This window comes from Cryphonectria parasitica (genome assembly GCF_011745365.1).
Source record: "Cryphonectria parasitica EP155 unplaced genomic scaffold M406scaffold_7, whole genome shotgun sequence".
NCBI classification, from domain to species: domain Eukaryota; kingdom Fungi; phylum Ascomycota; class Sordariomycetes; order Diaporthales; family Cryphonectriaceae; genus Cryphonectria; species Cryphonectria parasitica.
This window is the reverse complement of record NW_024468915.1, coordinates 929677-944479: the sequence shown is the minus strand read 5'-3', so window position 1 is coordinate 944479 and position 14803 is coordinate 929677. Positions and strand designations below refer to the sequence as shown.

At 54.3% G+C, this 14803-nt stretch overlaps 5 protein-coding genes across 5 annotated transcripts; 4 read left to right on the top strand and 1 right to left on the bottom strand.

The window, feature by feature from the left end:
* Positions 1-530: 530 nt before the first annotated feature.
* M406DRAFT_293980 (uncharacterized protein) lies at positions 531-3992 on the top strand (the record flags this gene model as incomplete). The annotated part of the gene is made up of 3 exons (XM_040919113.1): positions 531-668; positions 743-3281; positions 3344-3992. 3 exons carry the CDS (start codon positions 531-533, stop codon positions 3880-3882), a joined length of 3216 nt encoding a protein of 1071 aa, XP_040773302.1. The 3' UTR covers positions 3883-3992.
* Positions 3993-5169: 1177 nt separating this feature from the next.
* Positions 5170-8008, top strand: M406DRAFT_347452 (COG4-domain-containing protein; the record flags this gene model as incomplete). Its single annotated transcript, XM_040922299.1, has 3 exons — positions 5170-5241; positions 5389-6537; positions 6609-8008. The coding sequence occupies 3 exons, from the start codon at positions 5170-5172 to the stop codon at positions 7803-7805; spliced, it is 2418 nt and encodes an 805-aa protein (XP_040773301.1). The 3' UTR covers positions 7806-8008.
* A 1038-nt stretch (positions 8009-9046) lies between these two features.
* M406DRAFT_264141 (uncharacterized protein) lies at positions 9047-9349 on the bottom strand (the record flags this gene model as incomplete). The annotated part of the gene is made up of 1 exon (XM_040917638.1): positions 9047-9349. The coding sequence occupies one exon, from the start codon at positions 9347-9349 to the stop codon at positions 9047-9049; it is 303 nt and encodes a 100-aa protein (XP_040773300.1).
* Positions 9350-9886: 537 nt separating this feature from the next.
* On the top strand, positions 9887-11333 carry M406DRAFT_46523 (uncharacterized protein; the record flags this gene model as incomplete). The annotated part of the gene is made up of 3 exons (XM_040924304.1): positions 9887-9925; positions 9986-10045; positions 10122-11333. The coding sequence occupies 3 exons, from the start codon at positions 9887-9889 to the stop codon at positions 11331-11333; spliced, it is 1311 nt and encodes a 436-aa protein (XP_040773299.1).
* Positions 11334-12075: 742 nt separating this feature from the next.
* M406DRAFT_72331 (uncharacterized protein) lies at positions 12076-13911 on the top strand (the record flags this gene model as incomplete). The annotated part of the gene is made up of 1 exon (XM_040925538.1): positions 12076-13911. One exon carries the CDS (start codon positions 12076-12078, stop codon positions 13909-13911), a length of 1836 nt encoding a protein of 611 aa, XP_040773298.1.
* Between the last annotated feature and the right edge of the window lie 892 nt (positions 13912-14803).

Below are 14803 nucleotides of genomic sequence, written 5' to 3'. Positions count from 1 at the left end.
CCCGTACCTGTTCTACAGGGGGCGGCTGCGCTTTGACGTGACATTTGCACGCCGACCCGAGCCGGTAGTAGAACACCACCATAAGTTCTGGCAGCGCCTTTACTCCCGTAACCTTGGTTCGTTACACGTCAGCGCCTACCCTCGACGCTCAACGTTCGACATCTTTTTTGCTCAGTCCGCTCCTTTTCCTCCCAGGTTATAAGCATAAAATTAGGACAGCCACAGTCCACAACCTCGAGATCCCAAGGTTATTCCTATAATCAGATACCCACCCGGCAACGTTGTCAAACAATGATGCTGGTCCGTGTGCGCTTCCCCGGATCTAAGTGCGACTGACAGCACCTCGAATACGTCTTTTCCTCTGCGTCTGGCTTGCGCACACCCAGTGGTCAACCACCTTAGGCGGTCTCATACATAAAGGTCGAGCTTTACAGTCTCGATTTTGGCGCAAGCCTCTGGGCAAGTCGGGCTCTCTTCCACCTCGGAGCTTCTTCCCACGCCACCACCACCTCCACTACTAGCACGAGAGGATGGACAGGTTCACAGGCGATTCCCCAAGCCTGCCCATCTTTAACGAGCCGACGAAATCCATTGAACTGTCCCCCTGGGCCGGAAATGATCGGGCGCAGTCGAGGTCTCCTACGCGCACGACCTCGGCTCAGTCGAGAGTAAGAAATTCCATCTCCTCGCCAAAGGGGTTGCCGGGAAGAGGCCACCTTGAGCTAACCTGCTTCTTGCACAGAGCGTCGCCGACGAGTTCTCCTACCTAACCACCGCCGAAGTCGCCGCCCGCGCACGAACCTCGCTCACGCATGGCCTTACACCTCCTGAGGCTCTGTCGCGCCTGCGCGACTATGGGCCCAATGAGATACCTCACGAAGACCCAGAGCCGCTCTGGCTGAGATTTTTGGGACAATTCAAAGAGCCTCTGATATTACTGCTTCTTGCTTCTTCAGCCGCCTCTATTCTTCTAGGAAACTTAGACGACGCTATCAGTATCACCGTCGCGGTGACTATCGTTGTGACCGTTGGATTTGTGCAAGAGTACCGTTCCGAGAAGTCGATTGAGGCTCTCAACAATCTTGTCCCAAACCATGCCCATCTGATCAGGAGCATGCCTGCGAGAGGCGCTGCAGCTCCACGAACACCAGGCTGGCAACCAACAGCAGAAGACGGACGGGAGGGCGCCGAGTCGTCTGGCGCTGTCACACCAGAGGAAGAGACACTGGAAGCCTCGTCCTCCAAGGTGATGGCTGCATCATTGGTCCCGGGGGACCTCGTCTTGTTCACGACGGGCGATCGCATTCCTGCAGATATACGCATCACCAAGGCATCGGATCTGACAATAGATTTGTCGAATCTTACCGGAGAAACCGACCCTGTGCGAGTTACAGCTGCGCCGCGCCCTCGCAGGTCGGCAGCTAAGACGCGCAGTGATGGTGCGAACCTGCAGCTACCAGTGCCCACCTTTGGGGATTCCGCTGAGAATGGCGCCGCGAATCGGGACCACGAGTCCCATGAAGGGAGGAACATCGCCTACATGGGCACGCTGGTCAAGTCCGGACATGGCCAGGGCATCGTCTTCGCGACGGGTGGGAACACACAGTTTGGGGCCATTGCTACAAGTGTCACAGACACCGAGAGCCCCCGTTCTCCCCTGCAGCTCTCCATGGACCAGCTGGGCTCCCAGCTGAGCAAGTTCTCCTTTGTCGTTATTGGACTCATCTCTGTGGCAGGCTGGTTCCAGGGCAAGGGTTACCTAGAAATCTTCACGGAATCGATATCTCTCGCTGTCGCCGCCATCCCAGAAGGACTGCCCATCATCGTCACCGTGACTCTGGCACTGGGTGTCCATCGGATGGCCAAGCACAACGCCATCGTTCGAAAGATGCCAAAGGTCGAGACTCTGGGCTCCGTCAATGTAGTCTGTTCAGACAAGACGGGAACACTGACAATGAATCACATGACAACCTCAAAGATGTGGTATTTCGGCGCGGAGGAGGCATTTGATGTCGACTCCGACGACGACGCAACCGAGGCTGCTCCCGACCCAGCCACATTGCGCATCCTGCGCATTGGCAACATCGCCAATGATGCTCGCCTGGCTAGGCGCTACACAGAGAACGGGGCTGCTGCGAAGGCGGTGCTCTCGTCCACCGTGGCGCGGGACGAGGCCTCTACCTACACGCGCTGGGTTGGTCAGCCAACAGACGTTGCCATGCTGGACCTTTTGGACAGGTTTCGTGAACACGATGTTCGCGAGTCTATAGGACCTCGAACATCCGAGGTTCCTTTTAGCTCTGAGAGAAAGTGGATGGGAGTGGCGATCGGATCCGACAAGAACGAGAAGGAGTTTGCCTACATGAAGGGTGCTCTGGACCGTGTTCTGGACGCCTGCGACAGCTACATCTCCAAACATGGTCGAGAATTTGTGCTCGATGCAGCGCAGAGAGAAGAGATCAACCAGGCAGCGGAGAAAATGGCGGCCACTGGCCTGCGGGTCATTGCATTTGCCAGTGGCCCCGTCAACAAGTCCGGGGGAAGAAGCAAATCCAGCGGGCCAAACCAACGAAGTGGCACCCCTGGCCATGACGGAAGCGAAAGCCCACGCATTCAGGACTCGGAAGACGTGTACAAGGGTCTCACGTTCGCCGGTCTTGTTGGCATGAGTGATCCCCCGAGGCCCTCTGTCGGGCGTTCGATCAGGAGACTGATGCGCGGCGGAGTGAAGGTGATCATGATCACAGGTGATGCGGAGACCACGGCCGTGGCAATAGGCAAACAACTTGGCATGGACATTGCCACCGCTCGCGAGCACGGTCCAGGCCAGGTCTCAGTAAGACCAGTCCTCAGCGGCAGAGACGTCGAAGATTTATCCGAGGAGGACCTTGCCCAGGCGATGCAGCACACAACCATCTTCGCCCGCACAAACCCCGACCACAAGATGAAGATCATCAGCGCATTACAGTCGCGCGGAGATATCGTGGCAATGACAGGAGATGGAGTCAATGACGCTCCGGCGCTGAAGAAGGCGGATATCGGGATCGCCATGGGCAGAAGTGGAACGGACGTGGCCAAGGAGGCTGCCGACATGATCTTGACTGACGACGACTTCTCGACCATCTTGCATGCGATTGAGGAGGGCAAGGGCATCTTCAACAACATCCAGAACTTCCTCAGATTCCAGTTGAGCACAAGCGCAGCTGGTCTGTCTCTCGTTCTGATCTGCACGGTTCTGGGGTTCAAGTCTCCCCTGAATCCGATGCAGATTCTCTGGATTAGTGAGTACCATTGCACCAGCATTGCTTCCTCGATCCCTCTCATTGCTAACCATCAATTGTAGATATCATCATGGATGGCCCACCTGCACAATCCCTGGGCGTAGAACGCGTCGATGTCGATGTAATGAAGCGCCCGCCTCGCCGCCGTGGTGCCCCTGTTCTCACCCGCGCAGTCATTCAGCGTGTCCTGCAGTCTGCCTTCATTATCATGCTCGGCACCATGCTCGTCTACACCCATGAGATGCTTGAGGACGGCAAGGTCTCACGCCGCGACACCACCATGACCTTTACGTGCTTCGTCCTCTTCGATATGTTCAACGCGCTGAGCTGCCGGTCCGAGTCCAAGTCCATACTCCGCGGCGAGGTCGGGCTGTTCACCAACACCTTGTTCAACTGGGCCGTGTCGCTCAGCCTCATGGGCCAATTACTGGTCATTTATTTTCCCTGGCTGCAGGAGGTGTTCCAGACAGAGGCTATCGGGTTTTATGACCTGTTGGGCCTGATCATGTTGTGCAGCACCGTGTTCTGGGCAGACGAGGCAAGGAAATGGTGGTTCTACGGAAAGAAGAGGCTTGGTGGCGGGTACAGCCAGGCTGTATAGATGAGACGAATGAGCACCCCTTGTTGGTTTTAGTCGTCCAGTGAGGGGATAGCAAGGCGCCTGTGTAAATATTTGTAGCAACAAATATGTAAATAGACAACATGACCAACATCTTGCTTTTTGTGTCGTGGAGTTCGCCACCGAAGTGAAACGCAACTACACATGCCCCAATGACGACGGTGGTCGTGAAGAGACAACGGCAAGGCCAGATTTCAGACACACATTCTGGCGGTAGTACAAGGCTGAGGGTTTCTCATGACAGTTACACAAGCTCCCACAGCACATAATTTCCAAGTCAGCATAGAGACCAAGGCGCGAATCTAGAGGATAATTGGGGGCCAAAGGAATTAAGAAGACAGAATTCCGTCGTTCGGCCTCTTCGCAAAGACCAAGATTCTTACTTTTTCGGCACCTTGAAACGTCTCGTGGATGAGAAATGGCGATGACGAGTTTCGGAACGCTGGGACGAGGCTGTAGCCTTGCGTTTAGGCGGGTGGTCTTGGCTTTTTGGCGCTTTGTGTAGCCTTGTGATATAGTCTAGCCTTACAGCGAGTGTTCCTTGGCTTCAGAATGGCGAGATGACTCGGTCTCATCGAGAGCGCGGGAACGGCTTTGCTTGCTGTAAACTGTGGGAGGAGAGAGGGCCAGTAATTAGGAATTGCCTATATTGCGGTTATGAATGTCCTTGCCGCGGTGTGTGTTTTCTATGATCTTTACGTGTCCAAAATATCAATTATTCCAGCTTAAGGCAAAACAAGCGTTATACAAAGGGCGGGATCAAGATCCAGATTGGGCATTGGTTTACTTTTTAACAGCAAAAGCTCAAGAGCACGTAGAATTAGAGGCGAGGTGCCCTTGAGGTCTCCTGCTGATCCAGAGCCGTGCAAGAAGTGTGGCTTTGTTACGTATGGAGAGCAGCGTAGTTTACAGTGCTTCAGCAGCCACTATATTTCAAAGCCCAGAACCTGGAGGGGGCCGCAGGGACTGCCAAGCTTGGGCCTAGGTAAGTAAGTGGCTAGGGACCTACCGTAGTACCATAGCACAACGACACCTCGGTACGTACTCCGCTGTACCTCTCTGCTGGCGCTTACTGCAGTGCACCGCACTACAGCAGGTCCCTTGCGTGTACTTAGAGACAGGTAGCGGAAACCGCCCAGAACCCTCAGCAGAACGAAGACCAACTGGCATCACAACTGATGGCAGTCACTCCTAGACCCTGAACCTGCTCCTCCTCCTCCGTCCTCCCACACGAGCAGGCATGCGACGCCATACGACAAGGCTGCCTCGATGTCTGCCTTCGCAAATGGCGTGTCCACGACCTCAAAGACGAGCCGAGCTCGATCGGCCACCAACACCAATGTCCTCACCATCAACACCAACAACGCCCTCCCATCACCTTCGCCACGCCCCGCCAGCATGACGCCTAATCCGACCTCTGCGCTGAACAGCAGCGGCGGCTTCAGAAGAAGCAACAACAACGACGCCGCCATCGCCTCGCAAGACCAGAGCCCCATCCTCGAAGCATCCAACCCGGCTCAGGTCCGCGCCGCCCTCACCTCTCTCCACAATCGCGAGGCCGACCTCGTGCGCCGGCTCCAGGCCAGCCTTGCCGCCCAGGCAGATCTTGGCCGTGATCTCGGCCGGCTCGACAACCTGCGTGCGGGCCTGGGCTCGCAGGTGATCGCCACCCGGTCCATAAGCAACAACATGCTCGCCAACGCGGCGCACACGGCCGGCAGGCTCTCTGGCAAGGTGCGCGAGCTCGACCTCGAGAAGCAGAGGGTCGAGGAGACGCTCAGGGTCGTCGAGCAGGTCGCGGAGCTGAAGGCCTGCGTCGGCGGTGTCGTCTGGAGCATGGGCGCGCCGCAGGACTGGGAGGCTGCCGCCGGGTACATTGCGCGCGCGAGCAGGGTGCCTGAGGAGATTATACGAGGTGGCTTCGCGGCGGCCATGGTGCCCACGGTGGAGATTCCTGACGCACCATGGGTCACGCTGGAGAACGCCAGGGAGAGCCTCTGCGGGCTGTTCCTGAGGGAGTTTGAAAAGGCGGCCAAGGAGGGCGACGGGACCAAGGTCACGAGGTTCTTCAAGCTGTTCCCCCTGGTAGGGAGAGGGGATGTTGGTCTCGATGTATACGGCAGATATGTATGCCAGGGCGTTGCGGGTACCGCAAGGCAGACGCTCAAGGAGGGCACTGTGGTCCCTGGCAGGAAAGATGGGTTCTTCTACGCCAACGCCTTGACCAAGCTGTTCGAGCATATCGCCCAGATCATCGAGAGCCATGGTGGCCTGGTGGAGCGTCACTACGGATCTGGAAAGATGGTCAAGGTCATTGAGAGGCTGCAGATGGAGGCCGACGTCCAGGGCGGCATCATCCTTGATTCATGGAGCGACGACAGGGGGGTCGACAGGAAGCTGACAGACGTCAAGAGCTATCCCTTCTCCTTCCTCGTCCAGAGCTTCTTGTCCCAACAGAAGGGCATGGCCGGCATACCGAGAATGGGATCTCCAGCTCCTGGAGCCGGAAACAACGATCCCAGGAAGAGCGAGGATGAGGGCGTCAATATGAAGGAGGTGGATGCGCTGCTCAACGAAATTGCTGTCATGCTTGGGAGGTGGTCGGCCTACTCTCGTTTCATCGCAGGGAAATGCAAGGTAAGTCTCACACAACCTTTCTTGTCTAGGCTTGAGTAAAGGCGCTCATACTGATTGCTGTTGGCTACCAGGATCCCGAATCTCCCAAAGACACCCCTCTCGTCACTCCTGATGTTCTCACCAAGTCCAACCTGAACCGCAAGGTCTCAGGCAGGCTAACTAATCCCTACAACGTCATGAGCACATTCTTCTTCCGGAGATCAGTCGAGAAAGCATTCCAGCTGGATGAGATGCCCAGTGGGCTCTCACTCAACCCACACAAGCCCTTGAACAGCGAACCCCCCTTTATAATATCTGCGGTTGACGATGTTATGTACATTGTCAATACCGTGATACAGAAGACGCTCTCTACATCACAAAGAGATGCCGTCGCATCTGTCTTACAGACCGTTGGCAGGGTCTTGGGCTCCGACTTTGTTGGTATGGTCCAGAGAAAGATGCGTGATGAATCATATCCGAAACCAGTCGTCCAAGGCGGCTTTCCTCCCGAGGACAAGATCATAGCTTTTATTGTCTTGATCAACAGCCTTGAGACATCAAACGAATACCTCGAGCGAATTATAAACACGTTCCTCGGAACCTCGCTCGAACGGACCAACGGCGCCGGTCCTCAGCCAGCACTCCAGGACACATTCCCCTTCGAGCATGATGTCGCCAATGTCAGCAGTGCCCTTACCACCCTCCTCTCGACCTTCACCTCCAAGACGACGGAGCTCCTCGGCGAAGGCCTGCAGGTTCTCGCCAACCAAGTCGTCAGACTCCGCCTACGCCCCGTTCTCGCAGAGACCTTCCGCGATGTGGACTATACCCTGACTGAAGATGAGATGGCCGACTTCGCAGCCGCAGAGGACATCGACGAGGACGAGCTGCTGGACGAAGTAGGCCGGCGCTTCGAGCACGGGTGGGACGCGCTCATGAAGCCGATCGCGCGGCTCATGACGCCCAAGACCTATGCCATCCTGCTGGAGACCACCGCTCGGTATCTCGCTCGCGTACTGCTCGACCGCGCGTGGAAGTACCTCGGGCGGGCGAATGCCTTTGGTGTGATCCGTATGGAGAGGGACTTTAGTGCGATCATCAACGTGGTGTCCAAGGGCGGAAACTATGGCGTCCGGGAGCTGTTTTCCAAGGTCGCGCAGGTGCTCATGGTGGCAAACATGGAGGACGACGAGTGGGAGGAGATCGTTGCGGGTGGGGACGACGAGGGGATGCAGTGGGTGCTGAGTGAGGAGGAGAGGAGGAAGGCCAGGAGCCTGGTGAAGGCTTAGAGAAAAACCTCGAGACTTCCCAGGCAAACTTTCTCCGAGCCCAACACTTTTAAGTCAGTGGAAAAGGTCCCATCCGGCGTTGCATCTGGGTTTAGAGTTGTTGGGTGGGGTACAAAATATTGAAATATCCGACTCTGTCGCCTCATGAACAATTCACATTTATCATTACGATAGAATACGATATGAATGCTCTCCTGGTTCGATGCACAAAAGTCTTGGAGCTAAAGAGCCCATGGATATGTCGAGTCTGATCATACAATCTCATAACCCTGGGCTGATCATGTGCTTGGCTACTATCCAGCACCGCCAACCGCCCGAAAAAGGGTGGGGGGGGGGGGGGGGGGAATGGCGCGATCTTCTCTTGCGCCGGTCATAACAGCCGGGTCGCCAGTTTTATAATCTCCTCCCCCGCTCGAACTTTAATGCCTGACCCAGCATTGCTTAGGAGACATATATTCATCGAATTGAACCAACTTTCACACGAAAACACACACGGATTGCTGTAACTCGTGCCCCAGGCCAGGAAGGGAAAAAACTTAACTGGCACTATCAAATAATGCAGACATTGATGTATTTATAATAATCTTTGGCTATTTACGATGGTAACTTCAGAGCCAGGTGATGCGCATCTGCGTCGCTGCTGGAGACATCAGGACTGCCGTGGCTGCTTGGATGAGGAACAATGTAGCTGGTGCCCATTTGTAGGTCCAAGTCAGCCTTGATGAAATCACTCAGTATTTTGCATACTGACTTGGTGTTTTTTCCTAAAATTCTTTCCAGACTTGGTCATGCGTGCCGAATAATTACACTATTCCAGCGCTCGCACCCGCGTATGACCAAGACATCTGTCCGCACTGGGCGGAGAGGTGGGAGATCCGGACCCGGCCGTTGGGATGCCAGGTCTCGACCACGACCAGTCTGACCTCGATCATCTCCATCACATTGACAATCATCTTTGCGACAATCATCTTCCTTCTGGTCCTCGCTATGAGAAGATTGACCAGGTACCACAAGCAGCAAGAGGCAGGGTGGTGGATGGTGTGGAGGTGGGACTGGATGTCATGGGCGAAACGCCGAACACCAAAGCCCCTCGATCAGAGGTCGACGTCTGAGGAGCAGCAAGCTCTCCTCGCAAGGTGAAGGTTATGACTGAAAGATAGCTCGGCCTTAGGCCAACAAGCAGAAAAAAATGCATTCAAGGATTCTTCTCCTTCTTTTCCTTTTGGCCACGAGGATGTCCATCATCCAGAGCTCACAGGTGGGATGATGGCCACTTCATCACCCTCTTTAATAACAGGCTCGTCGGCGCCACCCTCATTGGAATCCTCAGGGACGTCGACGTAGTTCAGATTGATAGTGACCAAGCAGGATTCGAGCACCTTTGACTTGATACCTGCGTATCGCTCCTCGAGCGTCGCGAAGAGCTGCTTCAAGGGCAGCGGCGCGGGCAGCGGCTCGAACTCTTTACCGGTGAACGTGTTCGCGCCGGCGAAATAGAGAAGGTTAAAGTGCCCGCTTGGGGGCTTGGGTATCGCTGAGGGCATACTAGATTATCTACCTGAAATCGCACGGCCGTGTTAGCCAGTGAACAGACCGTGAGGAAAGGAAAAGAGGTGTAAAAATTGGGTGAATTGTGTATTGCTTGTCAGAGATCTTGGTGATAAAATGAGACATCATATTGAGAAGTCAGGTAATACATGCTATTAAACATCATGCAATACAGTAGAGGAAGTAGGGAGGATGAAGGATGAAGGGACTTACGTGTGCGTTTGTCGTGGCGTTGTGGTTTGCAAGAGAAGATGTAAAATGCAGAGCTCGCAAATTTCTGAGGGCGAGGTTTTTGTAGGTCTTTTTTTTTTTTTTTTTTTTTTGAAGTGGGGCCTACAGTACTTTTCCCACCGGCGCGGCGCGTGTTCGGCACTGGGTCCTTAGCACTAGGCGCGACGGGCTGCCAGGGTCCAGTTCCTAAACACGGCGCACTCCAACCTCCAAAGCGCTCGACGCGGTGTACATTACAGAAGTGAGGTCATTTGTAGGCACCAAACACCCGGACCGCGGAGGATCCCTCTACTCTCGTCACAATGGCTCTGAATAGGAAATATGCTGCGCTACCAGACTTGGTGAGCTACATTACCGCGCCGTGTTCTTTGCAATCGAAAGCTAATCAGTAAACAATCCAGGACTCGGCGCCCGACATCTACGAGACTCCGGAGCTCACAGATGACACATCGACCGTGCCTGTACGTGTGACCTGTGGCGTACTAGATCAAATCTGCTTCGTAAACTGACCATACTTGGGGGCAGACTACCTTTCAGTCACCATCCGACCACGAATTCGAAGATGACGAGACGGACGCAGCCGGCATCTCGCGGTCCAAGCTGCGGATAGACCAGGCACGGTCGCGGTTCATGCCCTCTCAGGTAGACGCCAAAGACGTTGACTTCTCAGACCGTGTCAATGGGAAGCGCAAATCATACAAAGCTTCTTCTCGAAGACAGAGAATCCTACAGGACGGCACCGAGGAGCTGGGAGACCTGAGCGACGAAGATGAGGGCGAGAGCCTCGCCCGCAAGATTGCCCGGCTAAAGCGAGAGATCGAGGAGGCGAAAGAGGAAGTGGGCAAGCAGAAGGCTGCGGAGGAGAAGCAGCCAGATGCCTCAGGCGAGGAGCAGGAGCAGGAGATCGAGCTGGCTTCACTGAGCCAGGTGCTGGATGAGATTTCCAAACACCCAGAGGACTTGGCACAGGGCCTTGGTTTCCGTCCTACGAGGTTTGCGTCCCCGCCTGAGACGGGAGCCACGGGCAATCACTCGCAGGGTGAGGCAGCTGAGAGCACGTCGGCTACTTACACCGTCACGTATGCGCCCACGTACGAGCAGACGCACGCACTGGCCAAGGCTGCCGATTTCGACCAACGCCTGGCGCTTCTGGAGAAGGCCATCGGCATTGGATCGTCTGCCCTGCCGGGGCTTGACTCGAGCGGCCTGCCGCGTGCAATCGTGCCAACGCTGGAGAAGATACAGAAGCAGGTATCGACCCTGTCGGACGCATCCTCGTCCTCGCTCGATACCATCAGCCGGAAGGTCCGACAGTTGACACAAGAGGCCGAGCAACTGGAGAAGTCTCGGAGACAGGCGAAGCAGGCCAAGGACGCCCTGGCTTCTACAGGAGCAGGGGCAGCCTTGCCTGCCGACCCTGATTCAGAAGAGGCCGAGCAGATCACAAAGATCAATGCTCTCTACAGCACCCTGCCCACGATCGAGAATCTCACACCACTCCTCCCACCCTTACTGGACAGGCTGCGGTCACTAAGGGCGATTCACGCAGATGCAGCCACAGCCGGTGAGACACTGGACAGGATTGAGAGGCGTCAGACAGACATGGCGTCAGATATCAAGCAGTGGAGGGAAGGCCTGGAGAAGGTGGAGGCAGCAATGAAGGAGGGCGAATCGTCCATGGGCAACAACATGAAGGTAGTGGAGGGTTGGGTGAAGGAACTTGAAGAGAAGATGGCCAAGTTGTCATGATTGTGTCCTTTTCAGAATTCATGTCATTCATGTATGATACCCGTGAGTTTCCTATGCAGCAAGTAAGCTAGATAAAGTTGCCTATCGATATGTCTGGAATCTCTTCTTGTTCACATCTCATCAGCTGACAGACCTTTGATCCTTCAGTGAAAGGATAAGAAATTCCAGGCAGACAGACCATGGTTCAGTCTATTCAACTTGGTAGCAGGTGACCTTCCGGGGGGTTGAATGGTAGAAATGAGCAGCTAGCAGGGGTCAGTGCACAGTTCCTTTAGCACTAAGACACGGTTGCTGTAATTGAACCTGAACGCGTCTGATAGCGCGTACTTAGCAAGTGTAGTGCTCCTGCCGAGTTTCACTCAATTGCCTGGGTTTATTTTCAGATTTGAGTCGCTGTATCAAAGGCAACAACAGTTCCAAGATGCTGCCAGCAATGTGCTTCAGTCTATTTGTGCACGAAACCTAACACATGTTGTCAATTGCATAAAGGTCCACATTTCTTCTTTGGTGAGGACTCCATTTTCCACCATCAAATCATAAATCAAGGTTGACGTGTTCCCCAACCCAGATGGTGAATGCACATACAGAACACAAACCTCCTCAAGCTCAGCTCTTATTTGTCCCTCTGTTGTTGGACAGCCCAATCTTCTCTACTATATCAGCCTTCCTTTGATTTTTGTGGGCTGCTTGCTCATGATTGTCCTTACTTCAACCTGAGAACAAAGGACAGAGAGATCGCACGATGCCTCCACTCTCGAGACACGATGTCCCACCACTCCATAAGATGATCAATGGAAAGCCTCGCCCCGGCATACCCAAACCAATACCAGAGCCTGCAGATGTCACCGCTCTTCCCATCGAGAGTAGTGATGAGGAAGAGGTGAAAGAGCCACCAGGGTACCCACCTGACAACAGATATATTGACTCATCTGACGATGATGACGACCTCTTCGGAAGTGCTGATATACAACCCACCAACTTTGGGGAAAAGACCGGCCCCACAAATCAGACTGCTAGCAACTTGACCGGTTATGCTAGAAATGAGAAGTTGTCCACTGGCACTCGGGGACAGTCGGGGATCCGGCGCTCAGCCCGCCAAGTTGAGACACCCCATTTGAAGAAGAGGCCAATGCATGCGGTTGAGGACGACGGGGCAGATGAAAGTGCTGCGGATGCTTCCAATAAAAAGGCAAGAAGGAATGCACACAAGTCGAGTTCTGGCATAGGAGATCATATGGTTGATGGATGGATGGTGGGCAAGCGCAAGAACGAAGCAGCCTATGGCAGCAAGAGAGGACGAGGATCCCAGAACTCGACACCCGTCAGGACTTTCAAGACACGCAAAGCCCCGGACACGCCGGAGAAGAAGAATGTCTTCAAGAAGCCAGCTGCCGTATCATATGACTCGACACCTTCACCCGATTCCAAATCTTCACAACTCTCTTCACCGGCTGCTCATACGCCAAAACCACTGGAGGTCCGCACCAAGAAGCAGATATCGTCGCGGCGCCAACGTGCAAGAGGAAAGAAATCCCGGAACGTAATCCAGGATGATGTATCAAGAAGACCAGAGTTCAGGATGCCAACGAGCTATGATGAATACGCCCCAAATCCGGAGCCAGCTGACTTCGACACGCCACTCGACGATACACCAGATGAGACTGACACGGCGCTAGAAAAGGGCCAGACACTGTGCCCAATATGCGAAGAGGTGGTTGACGAGGGTTTGCTCAAGGCATTCTCGAGGGGAGAGAGGATGGATGTTATCCGACAGGCAAGGTTCTGCCGGCTCCACAAGAAGAAGGCCGCGCAGAAACAATGGAAAGAGAAGGGTTACCCAGAGATCGACTGGAAGGGCCTCAAACAACGTATCAAGAGCCACCGTGATCATATCAAGTCCCTGATAGAGGGAAAGGCCTCCGATTCATATTTCGGATCACTGCTTCGCGAGAACATCAAGATGGGCAAGAACAGGACGCTGCTCAGGACGGAAGAATTTCTCTCCCCAGGATACTATGGCCTGCGAGGCATGAGTTTGATGACGGAAACCATAGTGGAAATGTTCTCATCTTTGCTCAGAAAGAGGGCGCCGCAAGACAAGCTCATCTCTGCGAGAGGCTACACTGGCTTCGTCCAGTCGGTGTTGGTCCCAGAACTTGCTGTCAGACTCATCCAGGAGGACATGTCCCTATCCCTACAGGAAGCCCAAGATGTAATGCTGGAAAGTCGTGTCGTGGGCGACACTCTTTGTGACGACAAAGAGGACTCACAGACCTACTCCCCTGTACAACAACAACAAGCAGAAGAAGAAGAAGTGAATAGTGGTGATGATGATGATGGGGATGGGGATGGATGCGCTGGAGAATCGCAGGAAGGGAAGGTTGAGGAGACTCCTGACGAGGTCTCCACGCAACTTAAGATTCAGGAGGTCCTTGATAGTGATGATGAGTCGGACCTGTCAAGTATCGCCTCCATGGGCGATGAGGTGGATATCAAAAACAACGTGGACACCACGACCCAGCTGCAGAAGACTGCAGATAGTGATTCAGACCTGACATCGTTGGACGAGTTGTGTTGAGGGAGCCTTTGTGTATCATTGAAAGAGAGGGCTTAGCTAGACACGCCTGCCTGCCGTGTCTGCACTTTAGCCTGCCGAGCAAGGGCGGTTGGGCATACTGGTGTAAATAGACATGTGTTCTATAGTGATTATACGTTACGCAGTGTTGATAGCCAAACATACAGAGCAGGCACTTGGAGATTCAAAGTCTTTGGCCCACAGGAGGGTTTGTGCTACATGAGTGATCAGTGCAATTGGGACCCAAAAAGTTCGGAGCAGCCGTTTGCCTGCAATGTTCAGTTACTATACTGGGCGTTGGGCGGACTCCGGATAGCCATGCTGTGACCGTGGGTTGCGTGAACAACAAAGGGTCGAGCTGCACATGTCGCACGGCAACTCCGTCCTGAACGTTTATCCCCTCAATGCCAGCTCCCGTCTGGTCTGGGATATGGGTGGCCAGACCGTCGGTTCTGGGTTGTACATACATATACATACACACACGCACACACACACACACACACACACACACACACACACACACACACACACACACACACCTCCTGCACTCGCCACCACAAGGAGGGATCGAGACAAATGATCCTGGAACCGCCAAAGCCACAGCTCCCCATGCAACCCCCCCCCCCCTCTTTCTGTTTTCTTTTCTTTTCTTTTTCTTAGCCTGCCCAGCTCTAGAGGCGCGAGCCTACAAGTCACAAGCAGATGCAATGAGACATATATCATGGATAGGGGCTGCCTCGGCAAGCTGGACAGAAGGAGAAGAAGAAGGGGTGAGGGGTCCACACTACTGGGCTTATAGCGCTGACTCCGACAAAATGTCTAGAGCAGGAGGGAAAGCAACGGGCCAAAAAGCAGAGTGACTGAGTGAGTGACCTTATGTGTATGTTCTGGACTC